This window comes from Pagrus major, chromosome 6 (genome assembly GCF_040436345.1).
Source record: "Pagrus major chromosome 6, Pma_NU_1.0".
Lineage (NCBI taxonomy): Eukaryota > Metazoa > Chordata > Actinopteri > Spariformes > Sparidae > Pagrus > Pagrus major.
This window is the reverse complement of record NC_133220.1, coordinates 11,860,187-11,882,842: the sequence shown is the minus strand read 5'-3', so window position 1 is coordinate 11,882,842 and position 22,656 is coordinate 11,860,187. Positions and strand designations below refer to the sequence as shown.

The window sequence follows — 22,656 nt, the reverse complement described above, 5'->3', positions numbered from 1 at the left end:
CAATTTCCTTTAGCCCTTTGCTTTTCTGACCTTTTTAAAAAATATTGCATGTACACACAACAGTCAAGGTTAGCAAAAACATTTAGGTTACCTACATATAAGTCTTGATACATTTCATATTTAGGCCACATGCTATATGGCTTTGTATAAAGACAATATTCTGTTTGTTTGCCAAACAAGGAATTCACAGACAAGAATGGTTTTGGGTCAATTAGAAAGCAAAAGGGGGTCCAACTCCCTTTCAGACCTCTAATCAACAAACTCTTACAAAACTCTACTGACAGAAATCCAAACATATGTGCTGATGGAGTTTAGCCATCCACAAAACATTTCTGTAGCTTGACAGCAAAACAATGCTACAGCATTCTCCTAAAAAAATGAAGTAGATAGAGACTTGGATGAGCTGTAGAAAGTCAGTTTATGTTTTTTTTTTATGTTCTGTTTTGCTGTGAAGCTCCAGAAATGTTTTTTGGATGACTAAACTTCACTCAACTTTCCATCGGGATGGGGTCGGGTTCATCATGACTGAATTTTCATTTTTGGAAGAACTTTTCCTTCCCTAAAATCCATCGTGTTTAACTTTCCAGCTAAAGTCTCTGAGACTCCAATCCGGTGTTTCATGTCATTTTCTTTATCGGCCTTCAGAAACTATCAACAGTTCAAAATCATGTTTTTTTCTTCTTTTTTTTTTCAGCAAAAAAGTTGAAAAAAATCATAGTATAATTGTTTCAGTGTTGAAAAGAGGTCTGGGATCTCCAGGACCCCAAACAGAACGGCAGGTTTAGGAAAGCAGCTGTTCTATGACATATTAATTTGCGAAGTCAAATATCACATCACACACATTTTACATCTCACCAATCACAGGAAGGACGGTGCAATAGTCAAAGCAACAATGTGCTTTAGACAACTGCTTAGGAGAGTCCTGACAAACAAGTTAATGATATGATATCCCCACAACACAAGGCATTGATGACCTAATTAAATGTTCCCTGACCTTATCCTGCATTATCCCAAACTTGTGGTTCTCATTATTCCTACTGACCACAAAGAAACCACATCAGACATGATCTCTGACCCCTGTACTGGGTTCAGTCCAGATTGAACTCAAACCAGGCCGCCGCTGCCCCATTTCAGTGAATCTGGTCTTCATTGAGGTCTGTACAATAAACCTGATGTCTGGCTGTGCTTTGACGTCGTAAAACGTATAAAACATTTAATTATGCAGCAGCCCGACATACTTATATTCTCGGTGTTAACTATGTGCCATAATTACTTTTGGCAACGTGATGAGTATTGCTTTACTCCGTTGTTAAAGTACACAGAGAAAGCAATCCATCATGCACAGGTTTTACATATTTGGCATGTTTATATATATACCCTTAAATTATTTTCCTTTTTAAAGTTGCACAAAGTGAAACAAAATACTCTGCACGGCATATTTGTTTGGCACACAAATAAGCCAAATTTCATGCAAATTTTCTCCTTACAAGAGGTCCCTGTAAGAGTTCTGGGGCCGTAACAGTTTGAAAGGGATTTGCAGCCTGCCAGAGACGTTGGAGGCGGGACAACTGGCAGCGAGGGAGGCTGTCTGGAAGAGTGGGCCTTGTGGCAGATCTCTCCAGCAAAAACCTTTTCAATCATTTGTGTGATCTTAACCTTAGAGCAGAAACATGACCTGATTTAACAAGCCACCAGAATTGACAGATAGCTCTCATGGGGGAATGCTTCTGTCAAAATAAGTCCCAAAGGCAACAAATATGTTAAATAGGTTGTCTCATACTTGATGATGTACGTTACTGTACATCTGTTATGTTTTCATCGACAGAGAGTGAAGGATCTGATTTTATGTTGTGTCCTGCTGAGGTGAAAAGTAACTAAATACAGTTACTCAACAAGGAACTTTTAGCTGGTTATGAAGCACTCTCAATCTAATTCTGATGCCTCTATATGACCTACATATGCAAACAAGACCATCAGCAAGAAGATTTTGGGATTTTTCTGTATAGTTATTGCAGTTAATCTTAATGCCTGACATCGGGTCAGATTCAGACTTATCCGGGATGGATAAGTCGTAAAATTAAATCCATTTTTATGGCGCAGTGCTGAGGTTGAGGGGGTCTCAGTCTGAGGAAAGAGGCTGCTCTGTAGTCTGGTGATATGGCACTAAAACAAAGGTTACCTTGTTTCACCTTTGTCATCTTTTGCCCACAGGGGCCGTCAGAATACTTTGTACGTCTTCTCCAACACATTTCAGAGGGAAATATTGTACTTTTTTACTCCAAATTCATCAGCCAGCTATAGTAAAAAGTTACTTTTGAGACTAAGAGTTTGCATTAAAAAAAATATGACAAGATGTACGTGAAACCAGTGGTTTCCAAACTATTTGGTTTGTGTACAAATAAAGCAGAGTCTAGTTGGGGTCACTTTTCAGATTATTTTGAGTTGTAAGCAGTTCAACAAAGTAAGTGATTTCCTCTGCAAACCTCTCAAATGACTGTTTAAGACGCAAAGAGGGAAAATTATCAATAGATGCAAGATATATGATATTAGGACATTTCTATTATCTGCAATTTTCGATATTGGTGAAATTTAAGCCACTAAATATTGATGATAATACAAAGCCAAATTACTTTAATGTAATCCCTAAAATTGTCCAATATTTCATTAAAAAGCACAGATTAAAATCAAAAGAACGAATACAAATTTGCGTAAAATAACTTTACTTTTTACCTGCTCCGTTAATCATGTCTGGACCATCATCTTAAGAAAAAGAAAATGACGTGCTGGAATGTGGTGTTGAACAGAGGGGATCTGTTCAGTAGTTGGTTAAGTATATGAGCATGAGGTCATGTCAGAAAGAAGCCCGGGTTTTTAGTCTGGCATGAGATCAAGCAGGAAAGTGCAGTCGCTCGCTGCCCCGTGCTGCAGCTCTGTGGGCAAAACACAGCGCTTTGTTCATTTGTCCCCGAGCCAAGAGGACACATTTTTCAATAGAAACTCATTTGCTTCAACTGGGCCAGCCAACTTGAGGCTGATGTTATCTTTTATGGGGCAGCTGCAGCTCATATTCTTATAGAAATAATGGGATTTTCTTAACAGAGCCTGAAATTTGAATGAGTGAGAGAGGTTGGAAGTAACCCGTACTACTGCAGTGATGTCATCTCAGTGATGTGTGTGGATGTGTGTGTGTGTGTGTGTGTGTGTGTGCATTAACTGCATATACAAGATTTTTATGGGAAGGCAGGAGATGGGACCTCTGCTGTATTTTCTATTGAATCTCTGTCCAAAAGCAGCACTGTGTCTTTCTTTTACCAGAACATTTGTCAGACTAAACCACCAAACTGTTTGTGGTTTGGAAACTTGGTTTAACTGAAAGGAAACTCCTTAGGGCTTGTTTTGTTTTCCTTTTTTTAACAGTCTATAGGAACATTCTTCCTAAAGAGGTTGGGTCTTTTATGGTCCTCGTTCAGAGAAGGCTACAGAAAGTCAAACAACATACGTATTTCTTTTTTTAAATGTCAGCTTAAACCCAACATGTGATACAGTGGTCCATGTGGACGGTTTTTGCCATTTTTTGCTTTCCATCTTGCCCTTTCATGGCCTTTAAGAGTTTCCTTATAACATGTGTTGCTAGACTAACATGAATTTGGATGTAACTTCTAGTCTGGAGGATTTCAATTGCCTGCTCAGTGATGGAAATTTGGCGATTTTGTTCCTTTATGACCACATTTGTCCCTGAATTCTTGGGTTGTTTTTACTTGGTCTCCTTTCAAAATAATAAGTAATGCCAGGGCCATAAAGGAGCAGTTCCACATTTGAGGTTTATGTGCTTACTGGTTTCGATGAGAAGAACGATTGCACTGTTAAATATGAAGCAACAGCATGGGGATGGTTAGTTTAGTTTACAAAAACAAATATTCTGACTTCTGTTTTTTTTGTGCAGATTAAAAAAACGACATATACTATGTTGATTATTGAGCTTAAATACTGATTGATCTGGTTTTCTGAAGAAGGCAAGCTGTTTCCACCTGTTTCCAGTTTTAAGCTCAGCTGATTGGAAACATATTTGCAGTAGCTTTACATTGAATGAACAAAAAAGAGCGCTATCAAACTTGTCTTCGATACCGGACCTTCTCAACTCTCAGACGTTGCTAGTTTGACAGAGCCAGTCTAGCTGTTTCCCTCTGTCTTCTAGCTTTACAGTCATACTCATGAGCGTTAGACTGATGGCCTATTTTCATCTAACTCTGTGCGAGAAAGCGATTAATTGTATTTTCCAGAATGTCAAACTATTCTTTTAATTGAGCTCCGAGACCGATCCACTTGGCTTCAGGAGCTCACTTTTTTTTACTGTCCTGACATCCAAATTATTTAAGGTAATGACTCAAAATATCAGGTTGTTAAATTGCTGTAAACACACACAATCGGATCCAGAATGCAATCATGCGCTGTTTTTACTTTACGAACAGGTCTGTGTTTAATCTATTTTCTTTTTTTTTTATTTCTGTTCTTCAGTGGATGCATTCAATAAGCCTGATTGCTAACAGTTTGGCCCTGCTCTTCTCTCTGCCTAGACGGTCTCTATACTTTATGGCGCTCGAGAGAAACCACAAACAGACTATGAAAAACTGAGCTGCCCCCTGGCCCTCATCTCAGCCATCATCACCATCATCAGTCTGGATCCATGTGGGTTGACTGGTAGCAAAAATGGGTTTTTCCAGGTTCATTGAATGACAGACTCTGCACATAGATAAATGTCACTCATCCATTCCTCTTTGTCTCAGTCTGTGTTCTTTGTGTGTTGGCTTGGAGGGGGGGTTACAGACCTTAATTCTCCATCCAAGCCTGAAGGATGACCTCATGGGGCTCACAGCTGCCATCACCATTCTCGCAGGAACTAATAGGAACAGCATGTAGCCTCTGGAAAGGACTACGTCTTTCTCTCTCTGTTTCCTTCTTTCTGTTTCTGTCCCCACTATTTGAATGCTAGAGAGCCAACTAACATAATTTAGTCCTCATTATATATTTAAAGTAATTTTTTTTTTTTTTTTTTACTTTTCCCAGAAATGTCTTTTTTTCCTCCTCCGCCTCATTTCCTCAATTTAAAGCGACATCACAGAGGATAGCCTTCAATCTGGACAATGCTGCACTGTTGTTTGTTAACAAGTTTGCCATATCGGCTCTATAAGGTGATAATGTAGCATTATATTTTCACAAGCAACAATTTAAGTTAAAATTCAGATACAAACAACACTCAAATGCTCTAGTTTGAACAGATCTGATGGACTTTCTGCAAACCACCCACCACCTGTCTCGCCGCCTACTTCAAAAAAGCACGATGAGCACAGAGAAGCAAAGAAAAACACCGAGCAGTCGTGTGAAACAGCCCAAACTGTTGCTCACAGTGAGAAACTGATCATAAAAATGTGTCTTGGGGGCCATTAAAACATTTTTGCTTAAAGAGGTCGTATGCTAATTTTCAGGTTCATACTTTTATTTGGGGGTCCTAGCTGAACAGGTTTACATAGTTTAATTTTCAAAACAACATTATTTTTCTCATGTGGTGCATTGCTGCAGCACCCCTTAACACACTGTGTCTTGAACGCTCCATTTTAACTACGAAGTGAGACATCTCGCCTCTGTTCACTCTTTGATGAGATTTGCACATGCACATTACTTAACGGGGCACGATGTAGCCAATCAGAGGCAGAGTAGGGCGGGTCATGCCGAGCAAGGTAGTGTGATCTAAAATAACGCCGCTACAGCTAGTAACCATGGGTGCAGTACAGCCGTATGTATTTTATAATAAATATATGAATATATATATTTATATAACACCTGTTACATTGTGATGCACATAAGTTATGGAAGTAAAGGCTCGACTCCAAACCAGGCATTTCAGGCAGTGCAGGAGCAGTGTTTTCTGTGGGAGAGAGTGACTCCCTTTGGCGTGGACTTTGGGTTTTTTCACTTTGCAGAACTTTTACATGCACAAAAATGCTACAAAACACAATAAAGGAAAGGCAAAAACCCCAAAAGCGTAATATGACCTCTTTAAGTGTACATTGGGTCTTTTTATGGAAAAATAAGACCAAAAACTTTCAGTATTATGTTTTCATTCCTCACTTGTTCCAAACTACAGATTATTGCATCTAAATCCAAAATATTTAATATGTAACAGATGATAGTTTTGGATGTGCTTGTGCTTGGATAGCTTGGATTTTCTGTGCTAAGTTGAGTTGTAAGGTTCCTGCTGTCATTCTGTAGAAGTAGGTGTCAGGTTTTTTACAAGTGGACGATATCTGTCTGAGGAGCACGACGCTTCACTCGCTTCAGTCATAACACCGAAAATCTGGAGCTATATTTATTCCTCTGTCGTCTCCTAACTGCTGCTCCTCTCGGCTCATTTATCGTCACAGCGACTGCGAAATCTATTTTGTTGGCTGACGGCTGTGCATTCTCCTGAAACACTGTGCATCCAATCTGATATCCCTCTGTGTGTTTTCAGCGGTTGGACCTGCGCTGGAATGTCTTGTGTAATGTGTGAGCCATATGACAGTTATTTATCAAACGGCAGTACGCTCACCCACTATCTGGGCTTTGAATCAGACCACAGTATGAACACAAGAGAGGAGACAAACTCCAGCTGAGCTACAGGCCCAATTTTCTGTTTGGGATGTGAAATAAAACAGCAGCTTTGGGACACACCACAAGTACATTTTCATTTTTATTTGTATTAGTTGGTCCAGACTGAGATTTCTCAACAACTATAAGACGGATTGGCTGTGAAATGTAGTATATATTCATAGTCCCCCTACAATTAAACCTACTGACTTTTGTGATCCCCTGACTTGTTGTTTTCGCTAACATATCTCAAATATCGGATGGATTGACATGATACTTTGAAAACTAAGAGTGAAGAAGAAAGTTGGAAAATGTGTCCAACCATAACAGGAACAAAACTCCAAAACATTAACTCGTCCGTGAACATTTCTGCCGGAGTAACACCTGATAGATTTTCATTTTCAATGATGGTTGCTGTAACAATGAAGACAACAACTCCCATGATCCCATGCTACTTACCTCTTTTGTTCCCTTGCAGCAGAAATCACATACTGTGCATTTAAAGACTAAGTGAACACAAGATGTTATGAAAAGCCATTTTTAATAGACATAGAAAATAATCACTTCTTAAATGGCGAAACTAACTAAAATATTAGACCAAAATCTTCCTCTTATCAAAAAGTATAAATGGTTAAAATAAATATTCATTTGATTCGTTTGGATTGACTGCTGGTAGAAAAGCAGGCTAATACAAGAGCTTTGAAAGAGGACAGAGATAAAGCAACATTTCACTCCACAGTGGCATCAGACCGATAAAGATGTCAGCTGATTACAAATGTGTCCGGCTTCTTTTCTCCCCAGTATGTCGAGAAAAACACTGTTCTGTACAAAGTGCATTAATTATACTGCATCTTGGAAGACAAAGATCTCTCCATGGCTTTGATTTTGATGTGACTTTGATCCACATTTCAACACTGTGATCTCGCTTTGTTATAACAAGAAAATGGTACTGACCCAAAAATAATCAAAAAAGGGAATTGATCTGTAAAGAGAGAACATCTTTAAAAGAATATAATTTTACATACTGAAATGTCGGCACTTGTGTATATCGGTGGTTTATATACAGATTAGTTTTAGGGGGAAAGTTAAGAGTCATTAAAGTGAAAATACAGGCAGCATCTGAAAATATTCAGCTCTCCTGAGTCCCTCTTGATTTTTCTTGACCGTCACACATGTAGTCATCATCATACGGAGGAAGAGTGAAAGGAAGCTGCCAGAAGACAATGTCCATCAATGACGTCAGCTTGATTTGTGAGCGATGTCTCTAATAAACACAGAACCAGCTGCACAGCACGGATCCCAGCACCAGTAACACCAGCTGTGCCAGTCTGTCTGTCCCACTGGCTTCTAACTGGACCTGCTTGCTGTTAAAACCTGAGCCGTAGCGATGTGAATGCTGTGTCTCCCCCGCACTGCAAAGCATCATGGGAGCCTGAAAGGAAGTGGGCCTCCTCTGCGGTCGGTCTGGACTAGACCCGTCGGTCGGCCTCTCTCCAATGAACAGCAGCGGGTGTTTCCTGTGGTCCAGCTCAGTCTTGAAGAGCTCGTACTCCTTATGAGGCAGCTTGATGCCCAGCAGGGCACACCCGTCTGTAGGAGTCAAGTCCTGCTCCACTCCGACCTCCCAGCCTCCTGCCCGACCACACTTTCCGGGCCTCGTCCCGTTCAGCAGCTTCGCTGTGGGCTCCTCTGCGGCTGTGACTCTCACCTGGATGACCTTGAAGACGAACTCAGTGGCTCCTGAGACCTTGACGGAGGGGTTTCCCTGAGCGTAGTGGCCCGAGGCTCTCAGGGTGAAGGTGGGCTGAGAGCAGGCGGGGTCGGAGTAGTGCCGGTAGATGCCCTCCCATGCATGCTGGTCAGGATCAAAGGTGAAGTCTCGGGTGAGGAAGAGGATGTTGGGACGGGTTTCGCAGAGCTGGCTGACCCAGCGGCCAGAAAGCGACAGGGGAGCTGCAGGGCTGCGGGGCAACACTGGAGGGCGCTGCTCTGAGGAGCGGTACACCAGGGCGCACACAGGGCAGGGGTGGATGTGATGCTGCAAAGAGTAATGGAGAGGTGAGATGTAATTTATTGATTAATTAATTATTTCTTTCTATTTAGTTAATCGGTTAATTAATAATCCATCAAACATAAATCAAGATACAATGAACAGCACTAAATAACAGGTTTGAAAATGTGGACGAAGAATGTTTTAACATTTTCAACACTTAAAGTTGGACTTGAAAAAAATAGTGCCTTTTTGCAAGGCACTGAATCCCAAACTGTTTTGCTATTGAGCAACAAAGAATACAAAACAATCAGTCTTCCACATGCCTTCTCTGATCAACTCTGTGAAATAGAAACTGAGAAAGGACAGTAATGTCTCACCATGGCGTTTTGCAGTGGCTGTTGGTATCCTGTCGGTCTGTACTGAGTCCTCTGTGTCCAGTCAGTGTGAATGTCCCCTAAGAACAGCTCCTGGACCTTCCCTCCATGACTGTGGTGCTGCGTCTCCACCCGTATCAGTCCCATCTCCATCATGGAGAAGCCCAGCGCTGCCAGACATCCCCTCCCCGCCCGGGTGTTGTATAGCTCGTACAGCTTACCCGGCATCATTTGACCCAGAGTCGGACCTACGCAGCTTGCAGGCAGCCTGGAGGACAGCCTCTGCTTGGCTGCCACGCTGTGGACCACGATGCTCACCTTGCTGAGGTGGTGTTCAGCTTCAGTGGCCCCGCGGGTGATCCAGGAGGCCTGACGCAGACGAAGCTTGCCCCTGATCATCAGGGAGTAGGCCGGGTCCTCGCAGCCGCTGTCGGTGTAGAAGTGCTGCAGGGCCAGGAAGTGACGGCTGGGGTGGAAGGTGTAGGAGCGGGTGAGGAACTCCGGACCGGGCCGAACTTCACATCTGAACACAGAGGAATGGAATGGTTAAGATGAGGTGATATTAGTGATTGGTTCTGTCTTGTTTAGATTTAAGGCAGTAGTTTCCTGCCACTTCCAGAGCTGTCTTTAAAGGGACAGTTCACCCCTGTGTCAAAAACACGTGTTTTTCCTCTCACCTGTTGTGCTATTTATCCATGTAGATTGTTTTGTGTAAAGCAGTGAGGGTGAACCCAAACAGTGAAGTTGCAGGACAGAAAAACCATGACAATGAGGTGAGAGGAGGTGAAGAGTCAGGTGAATCTCTGTGGGTTTGCAACAACAAGCGTCCCCTCTCACATGTGATCCTCGGTTTTCAATGTGCAACGGTGCAAAAACTGGATCAAATGAATAGTTTGCTCTTTATTCAATTCTTCTACAACAACATAAAAAAATCACCTTGTCGACACCCATGTGCCGTCCACTCTTGGTGGCACGTCTGCTGTGATTCTCACTCTGTCCTGTAGGTGCCGGTACTGGCAGCCCTGCTCCCACTGCAGGCTCTCACTGAGGTTGGAGGAGGAAGTGAAGGAGGCCGTGGGCACCTCCCATAGTTTACTCCCAGTTCCAGCCACAAACACAGCTACAGAGGAAGAGAAAGTCAGAAAACAATGAGTAAATAATCACAGCTATCCCGTCAGATAAACACAGAGGCTCCTTTGTTTTTGGTGGATGGAGGAAATGGGAGCACCAAAAGTCAGAGATGATTACCGGCCTCCTGTGTCAGAAAATGAGGGAAGAGATAATCGTCATCAGGGAACATTCACATCTTCTCCCTGTTACATCTAAACACAATTGTGGCCGACTGTAAACTGTTTCAGGGCTGTCATTTTGTTAAATTTCCCATGTAATGAGTGGAGAGCGGGTGCTATAGACACCATACATAGCAGCGAATCAGGACGTTGGCCGCAGCGCAGAACATTTTGGCTCGTCTGTGCAATCAGCCTGCAGCTGCAGCACACAGGCCTTGTTTTCGGGCTTGCTCGAAGGCAGGAGGTGTGTGTGGAGGTGATTGCACGCTTGTGTGCACATCAGCACCTGCACGACAGTATGGTCTTATGTATTTCTAAGCAAACAGTGGGTCACTGACAGCAGCAGGCCAGCCGAGCCAAACACATCTGTTGATAATATGATTCAAAAAACACTCAAAATGATGAATGGTCCCGCTTGAGTTTTCCCAAACACTGACCGTTAAGTTAATCCAAATGAAAGCATTATTCACTCTATAACATTTATTGACCTGACACGTGCACATCTGCAATCTGTCTGCCTGTCAGTGGTCATAACTGCACTTTCTGCTCCACCCACGGAGATGTGCGCGTTGTCGACATGGCGAGCGGATTTTGTGATTGCACACTCACGGCTGCAACGTGAGGAAGCCCGCTGGGGTCTGTCCTGGCAATGTGTGCATTTTTGTGTGTGTGAAAATTATGGCTTCAGTTTCATCCTCCCAAAACAAATGTCAGAAAGCAACGAGGTTGAGTTCTCACAGACGCCTCCCTCTCCTGTTTTCTCTCTGACTTTTTTTTAATCTCTTTTATGTATCACACTCTTCCGCTCACTTTTATTCTTAGCGGTGAATTTTTACACTTTGGTTTTTGGTCAAACTAAACAAACTGAATCTAACAGAGAGCTTTAGAGATGGTGGAATACAGATTTTGTCTCCTTTGGACAGAATCAGATTAGCTGATTCGCCTGAGTAAATGTTGCCAAAGTAAATTTGATCTTGTTTCAACGCTGTGCTTATGGTCCGGTTAGGTTTTGGAACAAAAATCCCTCAGGTAGGTTTAGTAAAAGTTTGTATTCTGGCTTGAATACCTGTTGTGGTTGCCACAAACCTGTCTGTAAATTGTCCTGAGCTCCTTAAATATATCCACTGGTTTCACACTTACAAATGTTGAAACGCAGTCTCAAACTGCGGTCACTGGCTTGGCAGCCTTCACTCCTGTAACACCACCATCCCCTCCAAGTCCAGACATGAAAGTCAGCTCATAAACATGCAGAGTTTGGAAGAAATAAAGTACAAATACTTTGTTACCATACTTAAGTAGATTTCTAAGGTATCTGTACTTCGTACTATCTGTATTGGTGGAAGTTGTCTTGAGGTCTCCTTAAAAATATCCACTGGTTTCGCACTCACAAATGTTGAAATGCAGTCCTGAACTGTGGTCACTGTCTTAGCAGCCTTTACGCCTGTAACTCCACCACCATCCCCTCCACCTCCCAATAGTCAGCTCATAAACATGTAACGTGAACGCGATATGATATGATATATTTTGCAGAAATGTTAATACAGTACGTAGACTTTGGCAGGTACAAATGTGAACGTATCACTGGTTTGCAGAAATGTTACCTGTGAACATTTTATTCTGGCAACTGGGCTGGTTCTCCAATGTTTCCAGTCTGTATGCTAAGCTTCCATAAGCTAAGCGGCTGTAGCCTTACATTAAACAGACAAATATAATAATATAAGATTGGTGTACCAATCTTTTCATCTAACTCGAGAAAATGTGGAGCTTTTTGCTTTGAGTCAGCGTCTCCAGCTTTCTTTTTCCTCCTTCCCTTCTCTCTTACTCCCCTCAGCTCTCACATTCTTCCTCTCACTTTCTCAACTTTCCTCAGGGTCATCTGTGGTGGAGAGTTTTATGGGTGTAATCTCACTCCACTTTTCTCTCATTTGACTTTAGATGCACTTGGGGAGAACATCACCTGTCGAGTCTCCAGTTGAGCTGGGAGCTGGTTGTTGAGCCACAGATCGGTTTGCTCTCATTTGACTGAGCAGATGGGATTTGAAGGAAAATTGGGACTTGGAATGGAAAGTGTGCGACTTGCTGATGTATTTTTCTTTTCTCTGCGGAAGGCTCCAAGATGGCGGCTGAGTGATCGGCGTTTATTAAACGTGTTAGTGTCAGAGGGCGGATATTTTCTGTTCCCCTCACTCTTGGAATGCTTCCCATATGCTGACCACAACCACAGACATGTGTGCAGCTCAGTCATTTCCAAGCATCCTTCCACCTGATAAACACACACACATATGCAGAGCTTGGCTTGTTTGAGTCGCAGACCACAAAACCAGATTAAAGCTCAAGGCATATTTCTCCTCATTGGACCAGTCTGTCAATTTGTTGATATGATTAATACTCTTTTTTCCTGTCATAGTCATTGAAACATGTTTGCAATTTTCCCTCTGCGATGATGTGTTTGTTTATGCTCCGTGTCACTGCAGCTGGCGAGGGAACCCGGTCAGTCGGACACAGCTGCGCTCCCACGAGAGTGCTCGGAGCAGAAATACTAATCAGGATTAATTAATTTCCCCTGCTCCTTGCAAGTCGTCCAATCGGTCTGTTTTGTGTTATCCAGCCTTTGTAGCTGCGTGCAACATGTTGCCTAAGTGTTTCCTCACACACAGTTCAATGAATGGACAGAGTCACAGTGTGTGATGTGGACTCATTTTCTGGTTGCTATATTTGAGTTTCTGTTTTTGCCAAAGCATTTCTATAGTGTTCCTTGAGGTCACTTGTCATTCTGCCCCTCTCCCTCTCTTGGATCTCTCTCCAGTTGGGCATATGGTTGCATTTACTAAAAGAGCACTCTCATAAAAACAGAGCTTAGTAAAACAAAATTGCTCATCGTGGGCTTTTTTATTTAAGTATTCTTCTACAAAAGAGCCTATTCCAACCACAAGCAAGGCAATGTTGTAATACATATGATAATATCCAACCCCCATCTCAATTATGAGGAGATGGGGGACCATTTTAGTTGATTCACTTCCTACACAGGCAGTCAGATATCATTAGTTTTACCCTGAAAGGTTTCCCACTGATTTATTTTTCCACTATGGGCTCTAAAACTTCCCCCTGATGCTGTCTGCACCTCCCTGACACTGTTGGGAGCTCGATGCATCCTCCAGAAATAGATTTTATGTATTTTAACCAATAAAACGGATTAAATACTGATTCCAATGTTGCCAGTTTATTAGGTACGCCTCTTTAAAACTAATGAAGTCTAACAGCCATGCAAGAAATCCTAAATTCATTAAGGTTTTGATGTTCAGTTCTTGTTGGAACTGTAAAGTGAATTGTATCGGGTTATACAGCCATTTTTATTTGTATTTTTTAGCCTACTGTCATTGATATAAATGAGGCAGCCACACATCGGTTTACATATGTAGAATTTAGGTTCACCTAGAAATGCTTGTTCATTACAATTATGTCGGCGTCAAATATGAAAGCTTTTTACACAACCGTAATTAAACTAATCAGTGACATCTGTGAGGTTTTTGGTGAAACCGACACAAACTTTGGGCTTCATGCAGCCTCATAATTAAAAGATAACACAGAAAGTCGATGCAGTGCAACAACAAACATTTACTCAAATTAACGTTGATTCAATATTTACAGAACTGAAACCATTTCACAAACGTCTGTAACTTCATAGGACGTGCAGTAATGAATAGTTCAAGTATGATGAGTAATCAATAAGTACGGGTATCACAGGACTCCCCACATTACAGGGGTGGCTCTAAAATCATAGGGGTACAACATACTGTACAGTATCAGTAACAAGTAACTGACAGCTGCTGCTCTTTGCTAGCTATCCTTAGCTGTAGTGAGCTACCGTTAGCCGCTGTAATAAGCTCATGGCTCAGTTAGCTGTGGAGTTTCACAGGGAACATGGCTGGACACCAAACTGGGCTGAACACAGCCTCCGGGACCAACAGTTTGAAGCGCTTGTGCAAACTTTCAATGTTGCATTGCAAAAATACTTCAGCATGCATGTTTTAAGACATAACACTGATATGAAATGCTGAGTTTTGTTGTATTTAGCGCGTTACATTACATTAGATGTGACAAGTCGCAGTGTTAATTTTGGCAGAATGCTTCTTAGTTTTAGTGATTTTTATCCTTCATAGCTTTTGTCAACTTTTAGTGTTTTCTTTCTTTAATCACATTCGATCAGGCTAATAAACCTCAGCATTATCAGCAGCTCCATGTTTGCAGATTTCTTTTTAAACCATGCCAGACACTTTGATCAGGCTGTTTGTAGGTTGTACTTACAAATACCACCATTAAAAATCGCACTGAAACAATTAGTCGTTTAAAATGCGTACCTGGCTTTAGAGCTAACAACTCACTCACAAATATCTTCCAGATAAACTGCTGTCTTTGACTAGTTAATAACTGAAATAACTGAAAAACAAAAGGGAATCTTTTCGGTATGAGATTCCCTCTTTGGGTTACTCTCTCTCTGCTGCAGCTAATCAGAGAAAAACTGTTCTGGAAACACAAAGATGTAAACTGCTGAGGCATCAGATTAGCTTTAAATAAACCTCAGAATACATTTTTGCACAGAGCGAGCTGGTTTCGTCCTCTTACACTTACATTAGAAGCTCGTTAGGAAGGGATCTATTAAAGGCCTGTATGAAGAGGAGGAATGATTACAGCACACTTTGATGCACACAGGTAGAGGTTACAACAAATCATCTTCGCTCATTTCGCTCCCATGAGCCATGTCTAACAGATGGTTAGAGCCATCTTCTCCTGATTTCATCATTAAGAGCAGCTGATCAGCCCTGGTGTGTCCTCCTGCAGTACTGCGCTTCTCCCACCAGGGGTCAGCGCAGCAGCCTGTGACCTGTGTGTGGTCTGTAGGTCAGTCTGTCATCACCACCAACACTGCCGCTGCCACCGGCCTTCGCCTCATCTGACTGATGACCGGCCAAGGTAATCTACCTGTCTTTGAGCTCCTATATTCATCCTGTCTCCACACACACACACACACACACACACATGCATGCAGAGACGTTGACAAAAACACACTGCGCACATTGATTTACAGCCGGCTGCAGAAGGGATACCATTTATAAAAGACCTCCAGGCTGCACTCTGTTTGTTTGTTTGCATTTGTGATTACGGTTTGGCAGCCGTCGCTCTCCTCTCTCATGTCTCATCCACAGCGCCAACGTCAAAATACAGTTTTTATGTACTTCTTTATTTGGAGCCATCCTGCAAAAACAAGAACCAGATCCAGGTACTTTTGATTCAGGGCGTGCAGGGGGAATCAAGTGCTTGACGTTTAAGTCTCGTTCATTAGAGAGAGACGCCTTTGTCTGCTTCAGTGCCGCTTCTATTGAGGCTTGAATCATTAAACCTGGCCGATTGGAGGCAGTGAAGGTGAAAGAAAATATCTATTTTGTTGCAGAAGAACTGATGGCAAATCAGCTCCAATCCCTCCATGTTCCAGTATTTTAACTGCTTCCTCATGTGTTTCCTCCTTTTTTTACAACATCCTCACCCCGTTTCTCTACCCCCCAGTGTCCTGTAAAGCCACTTTCTCATCTCTTTTTGCCTCAGTGCTGCAGGACAAAACCCTCAAAACTGTCCCTGAGGTGCCCGTGCCCTCCTAACCCCCCCTCCCCCCTTCACTGATTACTGCTCCCCTCCTCTGATGAAAAAAGCCACAATGTTTACGGCTCATTTCTCCTGGATGGATTTCAGATTCCTCCCTTCTTTTTTCCCGTCTTTGTTTCGTTTTTTTCTCTCTCTCTCTCTGTGCCTGTCAGTGGTTGATGAGGTGAATGAAGTTGGTCAGAAGGATGAGCGGTTGGAGGAGGGTGGAGCGAGGCTGGGATGACAAGATTAGTGAGGTGCATGTGTGTGAGTGTGAGCGATGCTACAGTAGCCCAGCGAGCCGGCTCGTACCACATTTTTAGGTGACTGCTGCACATTTTTCATCGTTCGCAGCTGCTTTTTCAGGCACTGAAACTTCTGGATTGGTGTTATAAGACAGTGCCTTCGAAATCAGTTGCATGGAGTGAATTTCCACTTTTAAAATCTTTGATTGCGTCACTTTAATTATTGCTAAAAGCCCAAAAAGACAAATCTGTTCAACATTTTACAAGAACAAAGCTAAATTTAGAGAATAGTCCAAATAAAACACACAAAAAATAAATGTGTGTGGCAAAAAATATTTCACAAACCCCCTCATTAAAATGTTCCTACCCTGAGGTGATGAAGATACCATTCGCAAACACAGTTAATGGATAGAAGTCGTTAGAATTATATACAATTATGAGTAAAATATGACCTGTTTAAACACATAAATATCTGACTGACGACGAGGAACAACTACTTTGTCTTTCATTATATAACGGGTGTGCTGTACTTGTTTTTCTTTTCTGACAGTAACACGGTAAAATCTGTGGTCGTCACTTTAAAACAGTGCTAGATCACACTGTGAGACACACCACAGATTGCTTTGGCGACCGAAGAAAGCATGAAACAATGTCAAAGATTTAGCACCAAATTCTCACAATTTGACCGGAGCAATGACCCTCAAACTAACCAATCAGAATACGACATGAGATGATGCAGACTGTACAGGCTGGTGTAACATTTTGTAAGCTCCATCTCTGAATAAAGTTTAGGATAAAAACCACAAACTCAAAATTTAAGTTTGTGCCATTCAAATAAAGCAAAAGCACAAAAACAAAAAAAAACATGTGTTGCTGCATTTTCAAGACGTAAGGACACTGGTATGATGAGCGCTGATGACGTGTCCCTGCTCTTTGATCTACGAGGCATTCCTTTGTGATTGTGACCAAGATTACACAATCGCAAAATCTAAAGGCGTCTGAAGACAGCAAACATGTCAAACCCCAACTTGAAATACTTGTTACTAAAGAAAAAATAAATCACACACAGTAATGTGTTCCTGCCCGGCACTGTCAGGGACTGAAAGCTACCAGAAAGCATGCAAAGTATTTCTTAATTTCATCTGACCCAGGCCTTCTCCCTGCAGTACCCCGTTTCTCTCTCCTCCCTCCACTCTTGTCGCCAAAGTCAGGCGAGGGTCAGGCTGATTTAGAGGTTTTTCAAAGAACATGAGGTCTCTTGTGTTATTCTAACCCCGAGTCCCCCTTCCTTTTTTGGGCTTTAACCCCAGCGTCTGACAGCGGTCTCCCGGACCAGGAGTATCCCTCTGTCCCCGGGGCAGCGCATGGACGACTACTGTTGTCTTTTCATCACAGTGTAAGCTAGTTAATCCGGCGGCCTCGTTTATTTAGACAAGGGATCTACAGGAGTTTGCCCAGCGGACGCTGCTGCCAGTTCCACTGTGGTTAGCGAACTCTGGCTCCTGTTCACAGAGCAACAACACACACATGGTCCTGCTGCATCTCACACCCTCGTCATTAATACAACAGCTGCCCACATGGAACCAACACATCCACCTATGAAGTCATTCAAACTTCTGCTGACGAATGCACTGTGGATCCGACTATTCATGGACACTAGAGAAGATTCCTGATTTATAATAGCACCTGACATGCATTGTGGTGTATCTTCTTGGTTGACGGCCGAGGCAGATGAGATATAGATAGTGGACAAGGGAAGTTGATGGTCCATTGATGTTTTCGAGCTGCGATTACATCCGTCTCACCTTAATCCAAAAGCTCGGTTTGGAGATCCGGTTGGCGGCTGTTTCACAGACTTGGAGAGTTTAAAAGTTGGAAGAGGACCGTCAACAGGCCAAAAGAGCAACCCTGCATCCAAGGTTTAATTTATATGAAAACGATGAAGTTATATAAATATTCCCATCCACTCCAGTTTGATTCGGTTTAGGAAATGAAACATAAAACAGGAAATTCTTTCATCCAAGGATCCACTAGGCCTTATCCAAATATTCGCTGTGGTCTCCTCTGTACAGCAGATTGGTCACTTTTATCTTTCTCAGCCACTTCATCAAGTGAGACAGAACTCCACGAATCAAAGAGTGTTTTCAGCTTTAAAGTCAAAGTTGGGGATCAAAAGGTGCTCAGTGAATTACAAGCAACGAGTTGGTCACTGGCTTGGGAAGCTTTCCCTTCACTGAAATGACATTACACCTGTCAAAATGAATCTGAAAACTAATTTAACAATCTGTCTTTTTAATTTTATGAGCAGTTTTCTGCTCTGTTTACGCTGTTCTGCTTCTTGCTGCATCTGTTTAGGGCCAGTGACTCAACCTCGCCTGTCTCCTCTACTCGACTTGAGCTGTGAAAAAGAAAAACAGTTCCCAGATACCAGCCTGCCAGTCTGCCACTGAAGCAGCTAGGGGTGGAGGGAGGGAGGGAGGGAGGGGTTGATGATGATTATAACTGGGCAGATGCCTCCTCCTGCTCATCAACCTAACCAACCCTGATGGCCAAAATGCTGCGCTTCCGCGATCGAGGCTGTGGCGGCTGGACAATCGGCCCCGCAGCAGCCTGAGGTAAGGTCGGTAATGGCTGTCTCCTGTTATTCTAACCATTAACATAATGGCAACATTAGTTCCAGGGCCACGCTTCCCTGCTCCTAGGGAACCATTGTTTAAAGGCACCAGCCACAGCTTTTTAAGACTCCTCCAGTGGCCACAGATCCGACTGACGCTTTGAAGAGGAGAGGGGGAACACAGACCGACTATTCATAAGTCTAACGTCAGCGTAGGTTTTTTTTTATTTTTCAAAGTGCTGATCCACATGCTGAATTGTGACAAATTGGCTAATAACTTCCTCATAATTATGAGTTTGTCTGTGTTAATCTCTTCCTTTTTGTCCTGCCATGTGTTCTTTAAGCTAAATCCGCAAGTGTTCAGCTGATTTCTCACATGAGAGAGCGTTTATCTCGTTTTTTTTTTTTTTCATTCTGGAAAAGCTTTGGATTAAAGGAGGAAATCTGCTTCAATCTTTTAGGATCAGACACTAAATGCAAAGATTTACACCACAAAAAGTTATTCCCATACTTAGGAATAATGATCTTAATAGTTAAATGCAATTTTGAGTAGCATTTCTTGACCCAGAACACTAAGCTTTCTTAATATTTTAAATCATTTCTCTTCATAAGTTTGATCAAAATCAAACTAAAGAAAATCTGTCTTTGTAAGTGAAAGCTCCACAAATTCCCCGGACAGAAATCTGTGGATTTATGGAAGTAATTTAAGGCAAACTATATATTTTTAAAAGTTGTTTAGACAGCTGTAAGACTCATAAAAACACACACTGATCCTGCAGACAGTGCCTGGACTCACCTTGCCACAGCCACAGCAGCCAGACTCCCCTCAACAGGTGACTGAAACGTCCGTTTGACATGTCTCCGGCTTCCGCACACTTCATTCACACACTCTGCTCAGAAAACAAACTTTGATCCTCGGGGGGAAAATCCAAAGCACAGAGAGGCTCCTGTCAACAAGAGACGATCATGTAGGATATCACCATGACACGAGCACATATATGAAGAGTCCAGTAATCCCCCTCAGATGAAACTCCTGTGTTCAGCCAGCAAACTTTCTTTTCTCTCCTTCTTCTTCTTCTTCTTCTACCTCCACTTCATGACTTCCATGGTCTGACAAGAAAGTCCTCAGTTGAAACAACACGCTTCATGCAACTTCTACACACTGGTGCTTTCCTTAAGTTGGTGAGGGGGAGAGTAAATGCTCTCTCTCTCTCTCTCTCTCTCTCTCTCTCTCTCTCTCTGTGTCTCTCTAACCCCCCTCTCTCAATCACACACCGTGGCCTCACTACTGTGCAGCACTGTGGAGCTGTTCCACTCGATGCATGTGCAGCGAGTGTGTGTGTGTGCATGTAAGCAGGAGTATTTTGTGTGTGTGTGCGCACTCCTGTCTGCCTCTTATAGTTTTGAGCTGAGAGGAGGGAGTAAGAGAGAGAGAGAGATGGAGGGAGGGCAGAGATAGAGAAAGTTTCAGTGTGTGTGTGTGTGTGGAGGAGGGGGTTTAGAGCTTCCTAAAGTGAGGGCTCTCGGGAGCTTTTAGAGCAAGGTGCAAAAGGGCAGTGGTGAATAGGAGTTAACGCTGCAGCCGCAATGTTTAGACCATCTGATGGTACAGATAGATCACAACAGACTAAAATATAACAACATATTTTCTCTATTTTTTTAAAAATTGTACTTCTTTTTTAAGGTTCTGGCCTCAAATCCAATTAAAAATGTTATTCAAGCTGGTGCTGCATTTCATTTGGTTGCGTGTTGCTTTAACTTTAAACTAGGAAACATCAAATGATACATCAGACAGCGAGAAAGGAAGTCGGCAAATGTGACTAAACCTAACGTGAATCATCGGCCATGATCGTTTCTGCTTCTGTCACGTCAGTGGTTTATGTTTATTTTTATGTTTATTTTATTTAAAAAAAGGACTGTGCACATTAATTAACATGAGCATCAGAATCTGTCATGTATAGTAAATGTGCCAGATTTAGCCATACAGGCTTATTTTCAGCTGCAGTCCGTGGCAGGTTGATGGACAAACAAAGCACATCAGCATATTAAAGCACATAAGCATTTGAACACAGACAAAAACACCACCTGTCGCTTCCCTCCTGTTGGAAACCTCTCCAATCTCTGCCTGCCATGTCTTGTTCATGAAGTCATAGTCCTGATCAGAGCCGTTGTAAATCGCCTCCATCCTGTATCCCCTGTTGCCAAACTCCATGTGTCATTAATGTTGGCATGGATGTTAAGCAATACATCCACTGGAGTGCAGCCCAGAGTCGGTTCAGACAATAACAAACATGGTGACGGTGGAGGAGGTTGTGATAGGCACAAGCAGAGGCATTGCTGTAGAGAAATTGACGATGACCATAATTTCCAGTACTTCCGGATGGCTGCCGTTCTTCAAACTTCTCTGTCGTGTCCTATGGTCGTCTCGATTGTACTACACTGCCCCCCACAAATTCCGGTGGTACTGCCCTATTTCTTCAGGATCCACAAGCTTTTAGAAAACCTGCACAAATACGGACGAAATTGACACAAAGTACAGACCGAGGGCTTTGTCTGTATCCGTATATGTAAATAACGTTGAGCATAAATGAGCCTTTAGACACATTGGGATCTCCTCTAGAACAGCAACATGTCTACATGTCTTGTGTACTCTGGTTAATGCACAGACCTCCCTGTGAAGAGTTTTTATTGGAAGTTTTTTTTACCAAAGAAATAGTCTCAATGAAAACTGTTGACAGTGAGGTCTGTGGCTTATTGTGAGTAATGGGAACACTGTGTCCGGGAAGAAATGCCGCTGTTGATTTTTCATAATTCTGTCAGAACCACGAATGAAATTCTATTCACCTCCATTTTATTGGTGCAAATAAAACACATAAAACTAAAACTATCTGCGGCGCTGGATACCACGAGAGGTGAGAGGGAGGGTATGTTTTTTTGTTAATTTGGGCGGACCGACCCATTAAGTTGAGAGAAGATCAGCAGCATGAAACGTCTGTGTGAGCTCGAACGTGCAGCAGCTGCACAAACCCATATCACAGCCCATTAGAAAGGCACATGCACACACAGACGCTCCAGTCACACTGATTCATTGGCTCTGCGTACACATGTGGTCTGACGGAGCTGTTGACACTGTTGACCGCCGCAGAGGTAAAGACGGGTTTCAAAGAGCCTGCCAAGCAAGAGTTGGCAGCATATCTGCGACGGGTGGGCTGACCAGAGCCCTGGCACACAGTCAGGGGCGCGTACACTCCTGACACCATCACACACGCAGCCAATGACCAATGCAAGTGGGCTGAGTAATTTTACCACCGGCACTGTGTTTTATATGGCAGATCTGTTATGCATCATCTTGCTTATATTAACATTTCTTTGCCAATTGTCAGTTGGCCCTAAATCTGTGTATGTTCAAAGCACTCGCACAGTTTCTCACAGTCTGTAAGTCATGAAACACTACTGTGCATGGGTAGTTTCAAAGGATAACTGTGTTTTTTAATACTTTATTTATTTTTGTAGTATATTTTGTATATTCCAATCTGTGATAATTACATTGCACTCCTCATGTTTACTGCTGGGATCTGGAAACGCTGCAATGTGTCTAACAAGGAGTCTGACAGGTCAACAAACACGAGCAGTCAGACAATGAGCAAGAGAAAGCAAAGGCAAATGGTGAATTATTCCCAAAGCAGCCCACACCAGGATATGAATGACAATATGTATTACAAATGTATATTAAATGTTGTTTTTAATGTAAATTGTTAATAAAAGTGTGTCAATCATTCGTATCCTGTGCGAGCTGGAATATTGTTGTTTCGGTCCGCTGTGGTTTACCCGGCACCAGCTGGCACCCAGGAGAGAAGAACTGCTGTGCACAGGGTATCTG

The 22,656-nt window shown here is 42.6% G+C and overlaps 1 protein-coding gene across 1 annotated transcript; it reads right to left on the bottom strand.

Moving 5' to 3' along the window:
- Nucleotides 1–7,245: 7,245 nt before the first annotated feature.
- On the bottom strand, nucleotides 7,246–19,714 carry apcdd1l (adenomatosis polyposis coli down-regulated 1-like). The gene is made up of 4 exons (XM_073468985.1): nucleotides 19,573–19,714; nucleotides 9,928–10,111; nucleotides 8,995–9,514; nucleotides 7,246–8,662 (listed from the first exon to the last, which is right to left on the bottom strand). The coding sequence occupies exons 1-4, from the start codon at nucleotides 19,655–19,657 to the stop codon at nucleotides 7,889–7,891; spliced, it is 1,563 nt and encodes a 520-aa protein (XP_073325086.1). The 5' UTR covers nucleotides 19,658–19,714; the 3' UTR covers nucleotides 7,246–7,888.
- Nucleotides 19,715–22,656: the final 2,942 nt, after the last annotated feature.